Source organism: Rutilus rutilus (genome assembly GCF_951802725.1).
Source record: "Rutilus rutilus genome assembly, chromosome: 4".
Taxonomy (NCBI): Eukaryota; Metazoa; Chordata; class Actinopteri; order Cypriniformes; family Leuciscidae; genus Rutilus; species Rutilus rutilus.
The window spans coordinates 21,000,641-21,015,600 of record NC_140212.1 but is presented as its reverse complement, the minus strand read 5'-3'; the positions used below and the strand labels follow the sequence as shown (position 1 = coordinate 21,015,600).

Genomic DNA, 14,960 nt, shown 5'->3' with positions numbered 1-14,960 from the left:
GGCGGATTCGCTATTTACATGGCGGAATTTGCAAGCGGAAAAACTGAACGCTTCTCTAGCGAGGAAACGGATCTGCTTGTGCGCGAGGTTAAAGCACACAAGCAGACCATCTACTGGACAAGCCGGATTCCTCCATATCTTTATCGCATATCGCAACCAGAAAACGTTCCAGGGGGACCATTAGTTCTTGGGGAACCACCCTGGTGGATAGTTCCTAGAACTAAGTTCCTAGAACTATCCGATATAAAAGCCCCTATTATTATCCATATGTGTCTGGATAATGAGATTCTCATTATCCCCAATAATGATTCCAATAATGAGATTCTCACTAATGTATTTTGTTACTGTCCGGACACATAATTTAAATCTATGATTTAAACAAATGCAGCCATAGTGTTTATATACACTTCATTGTTTAAATAATACATCATTGTTTTTGACAGTGACAGTAATGAGATTTTTGAATTATGAAGATGAGAGTTTGGGGTGAATTTTTGTTGGCATGAAAATGTCAGAATGCCTTTTTTGTATATATTTTTTGTATTATCTATACAATGTAAAACATTTTTTTACAAAATATTGTCAGTAACTCATTGCCTTTACTAATGTAATCTTTAAATATGGGGTGATAGAGTATCTCACATTGCTTGACAGACCCGTGTCATAGTTCGTACAAATGTGCATAATGTTTGAGCGAAATAAATGTATGTGTCAGCCTAGTATAGATAAATTTCTGGAATTTTCCTCTGGGCATCACTGCAGTATCTATCCATCTATGAATGTAAGATGTGGAAACCAACGCTGATACATAGGAATGCTGAGATACAGGTGCGTGTGTGTGTGTGTGTGTGTGTGTGTGTGTGTGTGTGTGTGTTGTGTAATGTATGTTTAAATCACAGTTTTCTGACAGGACCTCCATGTATCTCTCCTCCCCAGCGCCTATTCTAATGCAAACATGAGCGATTCGGCTGTGTAACTCTAGCATTTTCTCACATCTCATTGGCCGTAATATTATCCTTGGGCTTATGAAGCCACCAAAGGTATAATTTATTGTCTGTTCAGCAGGCACATTTTTTGCAAACCCGGCAAATTCATTTGCTGAATAAATAACATTATTACATCTTTCCTCTTTTCTCTTTCTTCCTGTGATATAACATATTTCTGTGATTCATATCCCAGTTGTGATAGTGTGCGAAAAATCATTTCATTATCATTAAAAATCTATGCACTGTGAATAAGTGGACTAAGGGACTGAATAAAATTAAATATAATGTTATTTTAGGAACTTTCTAATGTGGGCCCATGCAAAATAAATGAACACTTAATATTTTACAAAAAAAATCTCTGAAACAGCAGGTGGGCCATAAAAAGCCAAACTCCTGGCCAGCTACATTTATCACCTCTTTCTAAGTGCATATGCTACTGTATTTTCAGAATCACACATTATCATATTACAATACTGCGTCTGCATTAACTACATTTTTATGTATTATGTATATATAACATCCATGTCACATCTGATCAATACTGCACAGAAGTATCCCAAAATGCAACATGCTTGACTTCACCTTCCATTTCAAGAGTAAAAAAAAACATGTTAATTCACCACAAATTACCATAAAAACTGGATAAAATACAAGTTACAAGTACGATACAAGTATAAAATACAAGTATATTTATATTAAAAGGTATATGCCCTTTACTGTGATGTATGCATTATACTAATATTCCATTCTAAAGCTGCACATCTAAAATTAGCTAACATTGTAATAGCACTGCTACATTGTTTGAAAGCGCTCCACGTCTCTATTTAAAGAAAGTGGCCCCATGACCTTTGAGAAACATTCTCAGATCTGTCGTAAATCCTAGTTCATTTATATCAAGCATTTATGGATTTGTCCGCAATTGACAGTCATAAACAGTAACATAAAATTATATGTAACTGATTACAAAGGGAGTTATGAAGTGCTTCTATAAACAAAAACTGTTTGAGAGAAAGATTAATTGGCCTTGTGCCATTGGAAAGTCTGTCCTTCCTCTTCCTCCAGATCTAGCTATTCCAGTGAGGAGGTATACTGGTGTCAAATCACTGAATGCTTGCCAGCGGCAAGCTAGTTTTATGGAGGCTTCACCCACTTATTTTCTGAATGAGATTTAGGTAAAGGGCAGTTTTATGTTTATTATCTGTTGATGAGCTTGATTTATATTGAAGGGTGAATTTGCAATAAAAAGGCATTTACCTGTAAGCTAGCTTTCTTTGTGGTATCCTACCTGTTACTTGGCACTACTAAAGTAGTTTCTAAAATGTCTTAGCTTATATAATTATTATGCATTGCAGACCTCTTAATTAAAGCTCAAATGTGTAATTTTAGCCTAGTTTAATGTGTGGAGACAACTGTAAGCCATGCTTTGGTTGACTTCCTAAACACTTCCAACTTCCAACAAGAACCTTTTTCAGTTAATTATGCTTAAATTCAAATTTAAATTCAAATTTCTGTTTGCTACCTCAATTTAAATCCAATCTGAATTGAGAAACTTATCTGGAACTTAAAGAAAAAAAGAAATGTTCTTCACTGTCTACCAGTAACTAAGAGCCTTTATAGTCGAGTGAGGACCAAGATAGTTCTCTAGTGAGCAAATGACAAGGAACATGATTATTTCTTGCACAGTAAAACACCAACATAATCTCATTTAAGTTTGCTCATATTTGCTAGAAGGATACTGATTACGTCTCATTCAAGTGTTTGATCATGCAATGAAGGTTTACTGCCGTCCTCTATGACTAAGATTTGTAGGACAACAGCATCCAAGACCATCATTATTTGCAAAGAAAATATAAGTGCAAATGAATACATTCTCCAGAGAAAGCATTATTGCTTTTCCTTCTTTTTATTAATGGCTCACACAAAACTATTTTGCCATGGTGTTGTTAGTTGCATGCAATTTATTCAAGGATGCAAGGCTAAAGGAATGTGACACCCTGCATTATAAGGTATTCATTAAACAGCAATGCCTTTAATTCCATTTTCAATTGAAAATAAGAATACCAATCATGATGCGATGGAAGACAAAGTGGATGTTGTTTTGCTACGAGTCAGGTGATAGTAATAACTCCATGATTGCTTTTCGACACAAATGCCCACAACGAAAATGACTAAGACAGTCAAAGTTACAATGAATAATGCCTCTATTATTATACTGAGAGGGGAAAAAAAAACGGAGAAAATAATAATAATAATAAAAAAAAAAACTTCATGGCACTTATATATATATATATATATATATGTCATTTTTTTAAATGAAACATCATGAAGACAACTGAATGCATCTGTGCTTGTTCCTGAATAGTGCACACATTGGCTTCCCATGCTTATTTGTTTTAAGCATTAGAGGCCCAAATCCTGTATTTCCATTTTGAAAACTAAACTATATAAACTGTTATCTAACATAAAATGAACATAGCATCAATGTACACCAATTAGTACATATATCAAACTGAAACGTATCCATCCATCAATCAATGACTCAGTAGGAAGTGCCTCATCAGATACTGCTTGCACAAACAACTTTATGTGTAACAAATATGTTAACTCGACAGTTGGGGCATGAACTCATAGATTTTGGAGTCTCAAGGGAAATAATGGCTTCAACAAGCAAACCGGATAGCCTAACATGAAGAATGAACTGGAGGAACCTCTTTGTAATGTATTTTTAAAGAGATATTATCTTGCTAAAACAGGAAGAGTGGCTCCTACTTTACAAGCCCAACTTTAAAAGCTAATAGACACTTGTCAGAACTTGCATTATCCACATGGAAAATATTATTTGCATTATTTAATGTCTCCAAAAAAAAGCCTGCAAATCCAACATAAAAAGGCCTCCTGACTCAAGGAACTTAGGAACTTTTCATCCAGGACTCAAACCTTGGACCTTTTTGCTGTGAGGCAACACTTCTATCCACTGAGCCGCCACGTGTCACCCAGCTTGCTGTTATCCATCCATCCATTTTCCAAAAAGTTTGTCCTAGGGTCGCTAGCAACTTGCGTAATATTTTGTCATAATGCAAATGAATGTTGTTTGTAAGACATACAGTAGGTTGTGTAGAAGTAGGTGTATTCAGTGATGTGTATCCACTAGTACAGGGCCGATGCCCTGCAGAGTTCAATTTCCTTGATTGGCTGGTTTCAATAACATTGTTGAATATTAAGTGTCCCCAACTAAGCAAGCCAAAACCCAAAGGCGACAAAGGCGACAGCAAGCATTGTATTGAAGAAGTCGTTCAGATTCTTATCTTGAGTCAGCTTTTCATATTCCACTAATTGTTAAGGTTTACATTTAGCTATGGGAAAGTGGCCAGCTTTATGCCAATGCCGCAATAGGAATCAGTAGCAGTAGTGGATTGAGTGAGGCCATTCTGCCACAAATTCTCCATGAGCGAGCTGAGTTCATAAATCAAAAAGCTATGCGTATGTTAGATAGATGAAAGGAGAATACTAATAATTCATGTAAATGAATGGACTGATTTGCAAGATCATGTTCAATTACTAGTGTTGATTAGGGATTTTGTGCGTGTGTTGGCTGGGATACGATCAGAAATCTACTCTGTCAATAAATGCTATTACAGTTCCAACTGAGGTCACTCTTGCTTTGAGGGATCTTAGTCTTGTGTAGCCAGACCTTTTCTTAGCACCAGAAGGTCAGGGCTCTATAGCCACTGCATTTGGTCAAGGACCGCCCACTTAGTCAGGAAGAGGAGGTCTGACTGACATGTAAAGTGACCAGTCACAGTTTTGTTCAACATCATTTTGAAGGGTACATGTCGCTATACAATAACAGACCGCCATGCTATTACAGACTATTGATTATTTTAATGTTTACCTGCATATGCCACAGATATTCCCTTCTCATTAAAGTACTTCACCTGATTTTCCACTATAGATGTAAGAGGACATGGGACTCACTTGGGAAATTAAAGGGTTGGCCAAGAAAATAATACTTTTCACATATCCTGTGGGTAAACATGTGAACGCATCTCTTTAAAATTCATCCAAGTGCCTCAAACAAAGCGTTTGATATCTTGAAGTTTCTATGCCACTTCACAAACTTTTAAATCCAGTGTTCAGTTGCTCCTTTGAAGAGTTCAGTGCTTGCAGTATTGAAACTTTTAAACATTTCCTGTTTAACTTTTAAACATTTCCATTTTTTAAACAAACAGGCTTTGTTTCCTGGATGGCCATTAAAGATCGCCGTACACTAGGCAAACCTGGAAAACCAGTAGAAGTCAGCCAATCAGATTTTAACACGATCAGATTTTGCAACACATTCTCACTCCCAACTCGTCACATATGGACGCTTGGTCAGGACCCCTTGACGTCGCTTTTTCGGCATGCAGGGTACTCGATTGCTTTCAATGAGAACCCTTTAGCATCAATACATGGACAAAAATAATGCAAAAAAAGTTTGTTTCCAGAAGAAAATAGGGTCACAGTCCAGCTTAAGTAAGTTCAGTGATGTTTCATTATTGTAAAAAAAAAAAAAAGATTTTTTTTTTTTATTAATTTAGTTCATTTATATATATATATATATATATAGCCGCTCTGGAGAAAACAGTGAAGTCATCGTCCAGCTCAGTTCAGTTCTTGTATAATAGTGTCAATGCAGGCAGATCAATATTATTGTTGAATATTAAATGAAATGTTAAATTTAATGTACCCAACTAAGCAAGCCCAAACAATGGCAACAAAGGTGGAAAAAGGTGACAGTGATTTTGGTCAAGTGATGGAGGTTCTGGCACAGAGAATTATGGGAAATGTAGTTTTGTCACATGCTTATTACCTCATACACTGACTAAATGAATAGTATTTTTAATGTTTACATATTTGTAGTTTTTTATCAACAGTACTGTACAGACTTAACTGTAATTAATTGGTTGTGTTTAAGTGCACTAACTTCTTAAAGAGATAGTTCACCCAAAAATAAAAATTAGCCAATGATTTTCTCATACTAAAGTCATCCTAGGTGTATATGACTTTCTTCTTTCAGACGAATACAACTGGATTTTTATAAAAAAATAAATAAAAATAAATAAATAAATAAATGTCCTGGCTCTTCCAAGCTTTATAATGGCAGTGAATGGCTGTTTCTGTTTTGAAGTCCATAAAAATGCATCTATACATCATAAAAGTGCTCCACATGTCAGAGTGGAACCATATGTTTGTTTGGCAGGAAGCTAGTTATTTTACTTTATAAAGTTTTAAATATGGATATTTTTCTTACACAAACTAGCTTCGCTTCACCTTAGAACGCCTTTATTAACCCCCCAAAGCCGTGTGGAGCACTTTTATGATGGATAGATGCACTTTTATGATGGATATCTATCCATCATTTTTGATGGATAGATGCACTTTTCTGGACTTCAGAAAAGAAACAGCCATTCATTGCCATTATAACGCTTGGAAGAGCCAGGATATTTTAATATATACTCAACATATACACCTAGGATGACTTGAGGATGAGCAAATCATGGGCTAATTTTCATTTTTGGGTGAACTATCCCCTTAACTATAATTCTGACATTGAAGACAGCGCTTGTTGGCAAGCCTATAATGCAGATTTGTGTTGAATTAAGGTATATTGCAAGTGCTTAAAAGGAACATTTGTGAGAGGCTACATTTTCTTTAATTATAGCCAGGCATTGGCCATTGAATCTACCAGGTTCTCCCCTTAATACATGTGTTAAATCTCTCCTGTTTGGCACATTTCTATGGCACCACTTCTTAGCTATGTTCTGGCAGTCCTTGAGAAAGAGATCCTGCCTCTCAGCTTGTTTGGGGTTTGACAAAAGAGAGGATTTTCACCCCACAATGACGATGACTCTATTCATAAGTTCTCACTGCAGGGTATTTTCCAGCATGTTAAGTGTTGAGTACTGAAGTGCCACTTCAGACTGACGTGCCACTCCAGGGCAAAATTGCCAAATCTTTCCACACTATCAGTTTAAGCACCTTTGAAAAAGGCCACTAGATGAATAAGCCTGCCATCTGCCAGCCAGACAACCGACACTTGCTAATTACACTACTATTCACCAGTATGTTCACTACAATTATGTAATCAGTGCATCATCACAGAAAACAAACAGCACTGGGGATTTCAGATCACCAAATCCTCCTGAACTGTTGCTTTTGGGGATCTTGCTGCCAGGCTTGGTTTGATAAGCAAAATGTTATCCAGGATTTCAGTTCTGGATTTGAAATATTTAACTGTTCAGTTTTTGAATTTACAATATACCTTGAAGTGAAGATCTTGAGTGAGTATTTTAAAAGTTGGGGCTCAAAAGGATTGGACGGCATTGCTATCTTTGTAGCTGAAATTTGTAGTTAAATACATTTTAAACATGCAACCATTTAGCAAAAATGTTGGTTGCACTTTGTTTTACATTACGTGCACTTGCATGTACTTATAAGAAAGTACTGGGTAATAAAGCTTAGGTTAGGTTTAGGTTCAGGTTTAGTACCTAGTTATTACATTGTATTTACTCTAAAAAGTTCATAGTGTGTATATATGGAAGATGACTGTAAAATAAGTGTTGTGCTACCAAAGTTTGTTTCATATGAAACATCTCAATGTTGTGGCTGACCAATCAGAATCAAGTATTGCAGAGAGCACCAGCACGATTACAGTAATGATATTGCATAAAATGTATACTATTGACTATAAAAGTATAGTTAATTAACTAGATGAGTCTGAGTGAATTACCAATCCGAGAACAATTGTATATTTTATGTCCATAATTGTCATATTTCTCATAAGACATACCACAAATTCCTGTCCACCACTGTGATACACAATGCAACATCGATACTGAAGCTGTTGGTGCTCATTTCAAGGATTTTCTCAAAAAAACAAACAAAAAAACAGTGCCTTTGAGAACCACTTCAACTTTATTTCAAAGGACTGTCCAATAAATGACTCCCTGAGCTCATCTGCATTATTTCTGTGGTCAGTGGAGTTTATTCAGTGCCTCTTAGTATAAATTACCTCGCCTTATAGTCTGAGCAACAACCTTGCAGCCAAAGCAAATGCACTCTTACCTCTGTGTCTCCTTTACTCATTTGAGTCATTTGCCATTGGTTCTGGAATGCGACAGAACTATTCCTTTAAGAATACGTAAGTTCTTATTTCACAAAACAGCAGCAATACCAGAAAAAGGCAGAGTTTGTTTTCTTCATATATGCCATCATGTCAATACATGTGTGTTTTTTTCATGCACAATAGTACACCATTCACTGCAAGGTCATAACACACTGTTCTTGAATTGAGTTGAGGTCATAAGCGGTTTCAGCAAAATTCGATCGGCATGTACCCTTCAAAGTATACAAGCATAACATTAAGGCAGCTTATTTGGTTTGTGCATGTGTGTTCCTGCTTTGATGTAAAAAAAAAACAAAATGACATGATTATCTCATGTAAAGTTTTCAAAAATGTATTACTTTTTGTTCGATTTTTTTTTTTTTTTTTTTGCAAAGTAATTTATTTGTCTCTTTTGTTATTATTATTATAAGGACGGTTAACTTTTGCTTCACCAAAATGCGTCTTTCCTCTCAGACTGATCTTTATATTTACATCAGGAATACAAGGACAGGTTGAAAACACGCTCCAATCCCCACAGCTAAGCAGAGAAACCAGCTGAACTTCTGTCTCATCTATAAACAAACCGCTCTTGTCTTCCCTTAAGGCACATGCAGAAGCCAGGATAGATGTCTCTTGAAAAGGACATCCTATATCTACTGTGTCAGGGTGGAAAAGGTGAAGCAGCAGTATCTAGCTGACTTGTCTGTATGGCTCCCATTTCTCACCTTTCAGCATTCATGTTGACACGTTACCCCTTCAACAGCATGCAGCATAAAGCAGTTTTATTTTAAACTGCTCTGCTTTGTATTGGGCCATCAAAAATGTAAATAATGCAAGGGTAATAAATGACATGTTGTTAAACCTAGATCTAGTACACAGAGAAAATTCTTCAGTTTAACACTTTACTTTAAGCCTCTTTATATAAAATAACTCTTAAATCATTGATGCTTTCAAAATGTCTTATATTTCATCTTATAATCAGTTCTTGTGAGCAATTGTAACGTTATAATACTTTAATACTTTATATATAATTTCTAATATATTTTGGCCTACTTTACAATATTATTTACATATTCATATATTATAAGGCATATCAAAAGGGTATATTATATTATATTATATTATATTATATTATATTATATTATATTATATTGGGGATATATATGGGGATATTCTGGGGATATTTAATCTGATTTTATCAATCAATAAATTCCACTAGAAACAAACCTTGTTGTATTATTTTAATTTAATACTGTGAAGCTGCTTTGATACAATCTGTATTGTGAAAAGCGCTATACAAATATACTTGACTTGACTTGACTATATTATATTATATTATATTATATTATATTATATTATATTATATTATATTATATTATAAAGAAGCTATTTCAGTCTGTCTGAATGTTAAAAATGACTTTTGTTGGTGCAACCTAATGTAAATGTATAATATTTTTGATGTGAACTGAAATGTTACCACATGAAGTATAATTTTAGATTATCTGAGAAAATGTTTAATTCATTGAAACATATAGTTAACACCCAATTTCATGTGCTATCGTGTGTTTAATACTCTTTAGAGGTAACCACAAATACATACAGTACTGCATTGTTACTTATTTGTGACACAATATGAAGCATTACTTTCTGGCATTATGATACTTTATAATTAACTTAACATGCAAGCCAAAAGTTTAATTTAGATCCGCAGAAGATATATCTGGGAGAAAATATTCACTTTTTGACCTCAGCTTTACCCTTAAGATAGACTGTAGTGCCATCTATTGAAAAACATTACTATAAATCGCTTAACTCATAAAACAGCACCATCTGATGCGATCCTTATCACATTCTACCACTTTTGAAGATGAGATCATAAAAAAAAAAGACGAAAAAAAAAAAAAAAAAAAAAAACAAAAAAAAAAACATCAATCAAATAAGAGAAAAGTCAGTTTTGCATTAATATCATCGGACAAATATTAGCCACTGGGTCCAAAACAGAATGCAATTATTATTATTATTATTATTATTATACTTTCTTCAGTAAACGCATCCACTATATCCATATGGATATGACTGCGCATGGTCACAACAACACATACATACATTAATCCTGCAATATTCCTCTTACAAATCGCCAGGCAAACAGACTAAAGTGACCCTACAGGTGCGGGTTTACGATTAATAAAACATGCGGCATATTAATAATGAACACACATTTACCGTCTCGTATGAAGCGAGAGTGGATGAGAATGATGAGAAAACAGCAGATTGCCGCTCCCGCTAGAGCCCACGCAACTCTCAGCATCAGCATCCTGACAGCCTTCAGCATCCACACCACATCTCCATTCTATTGCCATACAACAACCGACACCTTTGCCGCGCTTTTCTCTCACAGAGTCAGAAAAAAAAGGAATCTGTTCTTTTTTTTTCAATAGATGCCAACTTTAGAAAAATAATATATTTGATATTGTGGAGCTTTCACCGCCCATTGCAAAAATTTAGAATTTCCCAGTTCATCTGTAGCTGTTGCGTGGATCTAAGTCGAGTAATGCGCGTCCGTCCTCTCCAACATCTCTGTTTTACGCACTTGGAGAACTGCACTGATCGCTAGAACTGTCACTCTTCTCTTCTCTTGTCGACTGGTCCTTGTCTGTGTATCATGAGACGCAAGTCAGCTTTTTTAATTCCGGCATTCATTCGAACGATCGTTTAAAAATGTCCCAAAGGCGACGCATGTGTAGTGTTTGGTGATATGCCGAGTGTGTATCTCCTCTTCCGTCTGTGCAGTTACTGAGGTTTGATTCTTCTCTTAACGAGCGCACTTTCTCTCCGCTGTGACGCATACATCGCCTCCTCAGTCCTCACACACACACACTCGCGTTTGAGAAGCGCTCGCCGGTGGATGCGTCACAGCGCATGTTCCTGTAGTCTTGACGTCAGAGTTTAAGTCTTAAGTTCATTCTTTCTGATTGTGTCCTCCTTTGTGTGTTAAGCTTTCAGAAATGTTGTGCACCGCACAGTTTAAAGATACCATGAAATTAAACTTGAAGTTGCATGGCTAATAGAGTCTTTTGAGGGCATCGGTTTGGTCAATCTCGGAAAAATGTCCCGTTCGTGTACTGTGTGTCCCCATGACTTACTAATAATATTTAGCAGGATATACCTCGCATTGTTGCCATTGTAAAAATTGCATTATGTTTAGTATAATCGGCACCCACATATATATATTCAATTCAAAATTGCTTTAATCGCATGACTGTAAACAATACAATATTGCCAAAGCTTGGAATACATAGAATAATAATAATAATAAAAAAAAAATAACATAACTTACATTTAAATAAACAGTGTAACAAATTAGAACATGTGAACTTTTGATAACACAGTGTTTTATATATATATATATATATATATATATATATATATATATATATATATATATATATATACATACACACAGTTAATGAAAATGATACATGTAGTACACATTTTGGCTCTATTTAGTGTGCAATAGGCTACAAATGATCTTTTAAGGCATTTTTCCCACATCTGAATAATTTGCAATAAGCATGTCCCCATTCATCACAGCTAAAGAAAATGAATATATATATATATATATATATATATATATATATATATATATATATATATGATATCTATAATTACTCACACACCCTCACAGCAAGAAAGTCCCTGATTTCGCTGACTCTGGAAGCCTTTCAGTGGCGTTTGAATGTGATCGCCATGTTTTCCTCCAGCCTACTTTGGTTTCACTCACAGCCTAAAGACATGCTGGTCAGGTGAATTAGAGATTTTTAAAACTGCCCATAAATGTAAGTGTAAATGTGTCAGTCTTTTTCTATTAGCCCTGTGATAGACTGTCCAACAGTCTAAGGTGTTTCTAGGCCTATGGCTCATATATATATGTGTGTGTGTGTGTGTGTGTGTATATATATATATATATATGTTCGATTAGAAATTTGTCTTAGGTTGAAAGGCTCACATATACACAATACAATCACACACATCACAAATACAAATAAAATACAGTACAAATATGAAAATAAAGGCTTAAATACAATATACTAATACAACTTGTTGGTCTAGACACGCAAAAGTATCAACACTTCCCAAATAACAAATAATCACTATTAAGGCGTACATAAAAAAACACTCATAAATTGTCAACACTCAAGTCAATTGTGTGCAGTCTAAACAGATCTTTCTCCTTGCTTTCACAATTTCTCAAACACAAAGAAACACTTATACTTTACCATATTAATGCCTTTTGATTACTGCAGATGCAAAAAATTAGGAGAAAAAAAAAAGGTGTTCTAAAATTTGTCTCCATCTGTGCATGCATGAATTTTCTCAACAATAAGACAAAATGTAGCAGTACATATTACTGCAATTACAAACTGTAATAATAATTTCACATAAATATGTGACTGTAGTCCCCAAAAGTAAAAATATAAATCAGCAAGTTTGGTTCTGACGGCATGATGCAACAATGCATTTAAATAATGAACATCTATATCCTGGCTTGGGAAACAGTTCACAAATATTGAAGAATTGTAGTGTAAATGAACCGAAATGTGGAGTGTGTATATGAAGACATTGACTGTGATGAGATGATTGACAGGCCAGTTCAGGAACGCATCATTGCGACAGCCTGGTCTGTGTTTCCCAAAAGCATCGTAAGCCCAAGTTAATCGTAGAGACCATTGGTGGCAATTGTTCTACGATCAACTTAGGCTTACAATGCTTTTTGGGAAACGCAGCCCTGGTCCATTACGCAAAACACAATTAGGACATGGTAGTTTACACCAAAACTTGCCTATACTCTTCTCTTCACACTCAAAAATATGAAGTTACTTTTAGGGAACGAAGTGGAACTCAGCATGAACTCAACTTTATGGTCGTGATTTACAACATAAATGGGAAACCTAAACTACAAATATAGAGTGAGAAGTAAGAAAAAAAAAAAACATTAGCAAGTTGGTAGAGTTGCATTCTGCGTATTTTTTCACAACACTGATGCATCAAAATCTCAGTGTTGTCAATACTGCTGTCTGCACAGCTAATTTGAAGCCAATTATCAGCATTTGCCAGTGTTTACAATGGGGGCGTCCGTTTTTAATTTCTCCGCAGCGCCTGTAACACACTCTCCCATTGTGATCCATCAATCAGCTGGATGGCAATTAAAGGAGATCTGTCCACGAATGGCTGCACGAGGCAAGCAGAGCAGGTGCATCACCTTAAGGATGATGATGACATACACATTGCCAATGAACAGTCCTTGGTCGCGTTACTCAAAGAGCACCTGTCACTTATATTGACACGCTCCTGCTGTTTCAGCACAAGCGTGCCTTTGGGAACTACTTGATAGTGGTCAAAGGGTCTGAGATGTCCACAAAGATGAGAGCTGAATTTAAGAGGCTGTTTACTCACAATGCTGGCACTTTTAAAAATCTCTTTCTGGCATGGTGCACTGTATGTTTCTCTGTAGAACTGCCCTGAGAAAAATGTGTTTTATTGATTTTTCACCCATTAAATTTTTTAGTGAGTAAACTTGCAACATACATTTTAAAGTGTCTATAGGGCCCTATTTTAATGATCTAAGCACATGGTCTAAAGTGCACGGCACAATTGCACTTAGGTCGTGTCCGAATCCACTTTTGCTAGTTTAACGACGGGAAAAATGGTCGGCACACCCGGTGCATGGTTTAAAAGGGTTGTCCCTATTCTCTTAATGAGTAATGGGTGTGTTTTGGGCGTAACGTGCAATAAACCAATTAGAGTCTCATCTCCAATTCCCTTTAAAAGCAAGTTGCGCTCGCGCCATGGCGGATTCGCTATTTACATGGCCGAATTTGCAAGCGGAAAAACTGAACGCTTCTCTAGCGAAGAAACAGATCTGCTCATGTGCGAGGTTAAAGCACACAAGCAGACAATCTAAGCCGGATTCCACTATATCTTTATGTACACAATAATAATCTTTTACATTGTAATCCTTTTATTTTTAATATTTGGCATGTTTGTGTGCTGCTGCACGTGTGTTTGTAATAAGCAGAGTGAACACGCGTTGTGAACCCGCCTATAGGCGCATATTACTAATGGGCCCTTTTAAATAACAAAAAAAATACTGCGCCATTGACTTTAGACCAGGTTTCAGTTGGTCTATTTCAGTTGCCTCAAAATAGCAACGCGCCAACAATGCGCCTGAACACACCTCGTTTTCAGACCAGCACGCCCATGGGCGCACAGATGGGCGCAAATGTATTTGCTCTTTAAACAAAATGGCGCAGGATGTGAAAATGATAATTGCATCAGGCTGAAACTAGCAAAAAAACACTTGCCTGGCGCTGCATTGCACTACATAATTTATTTCGACAGTATGTTATAAGCAATTGCAAAACATGTTTGTTGCCTAGAAGCAACATATAGTGACAGTTGAATTGGGTATGAATTGTATTATTGTAATTATTTTTTGCATTATTCATTAAATGTGTATGTAACCCCTCCGGTTCTACTCGTACTGCTCCAAGCAGGATCTGAACCAGCGTTTCCAGCATGGGAGGCGGGCGCGCTGACAAGGAACACACAGTCTTAAGACTGCAGCCTCCGACATCAGTTGCTACACTGTAAAAAGTGAACAGTTGGATCAACTTAAAAAAATGACTTCAATTGGTAACACCTAAAGAAATTAAGTTTTCTCAACTTAAATTATCACGTTTTATCGTGAAAAACGTGATATTTAAGTTGAGAAAACTTAATTTCTTTAGGTGTTACCAATTGAAGTCATTTTTTTAAGTTGATCCAACTGT

At 35.9% G+C, this 14,960-nt stretch overlaps 1 protein-coding gene across 3 annotated transcripts in view; it reads right to left on the bottom strand.

Moving 5' to 3' along the window:
* The window catches only part of tafa5a (TAFA chemokine like family member 5a), a 138,909-nt gene that overhangs the window by 83,327 nt on the left and 40,622 nt on the right, over positions 1-14,960 (bottom strand). The window contains exon 1 of one of the 3 annotated variants that reach the window (XM_084408208.1): positions 10,354-10,916. The exons of 1 other annotated variant lie outside the window; for it this stretch is intronic. In XM_084408208.1, coding sequence (XP_084264334.1) covers positions 10,354-10,462 — 109 coding nt within the window. In that variant the 5' untranslated portion in view covers positions 10,463-10,916. Of the gene's footprint in view, positions 1-10,347; positions 10,917-14,960 lie in introns of those variants that run through there. One more of the 3 variants, XM_084408207.1, reaches the window with a different exon arrangement.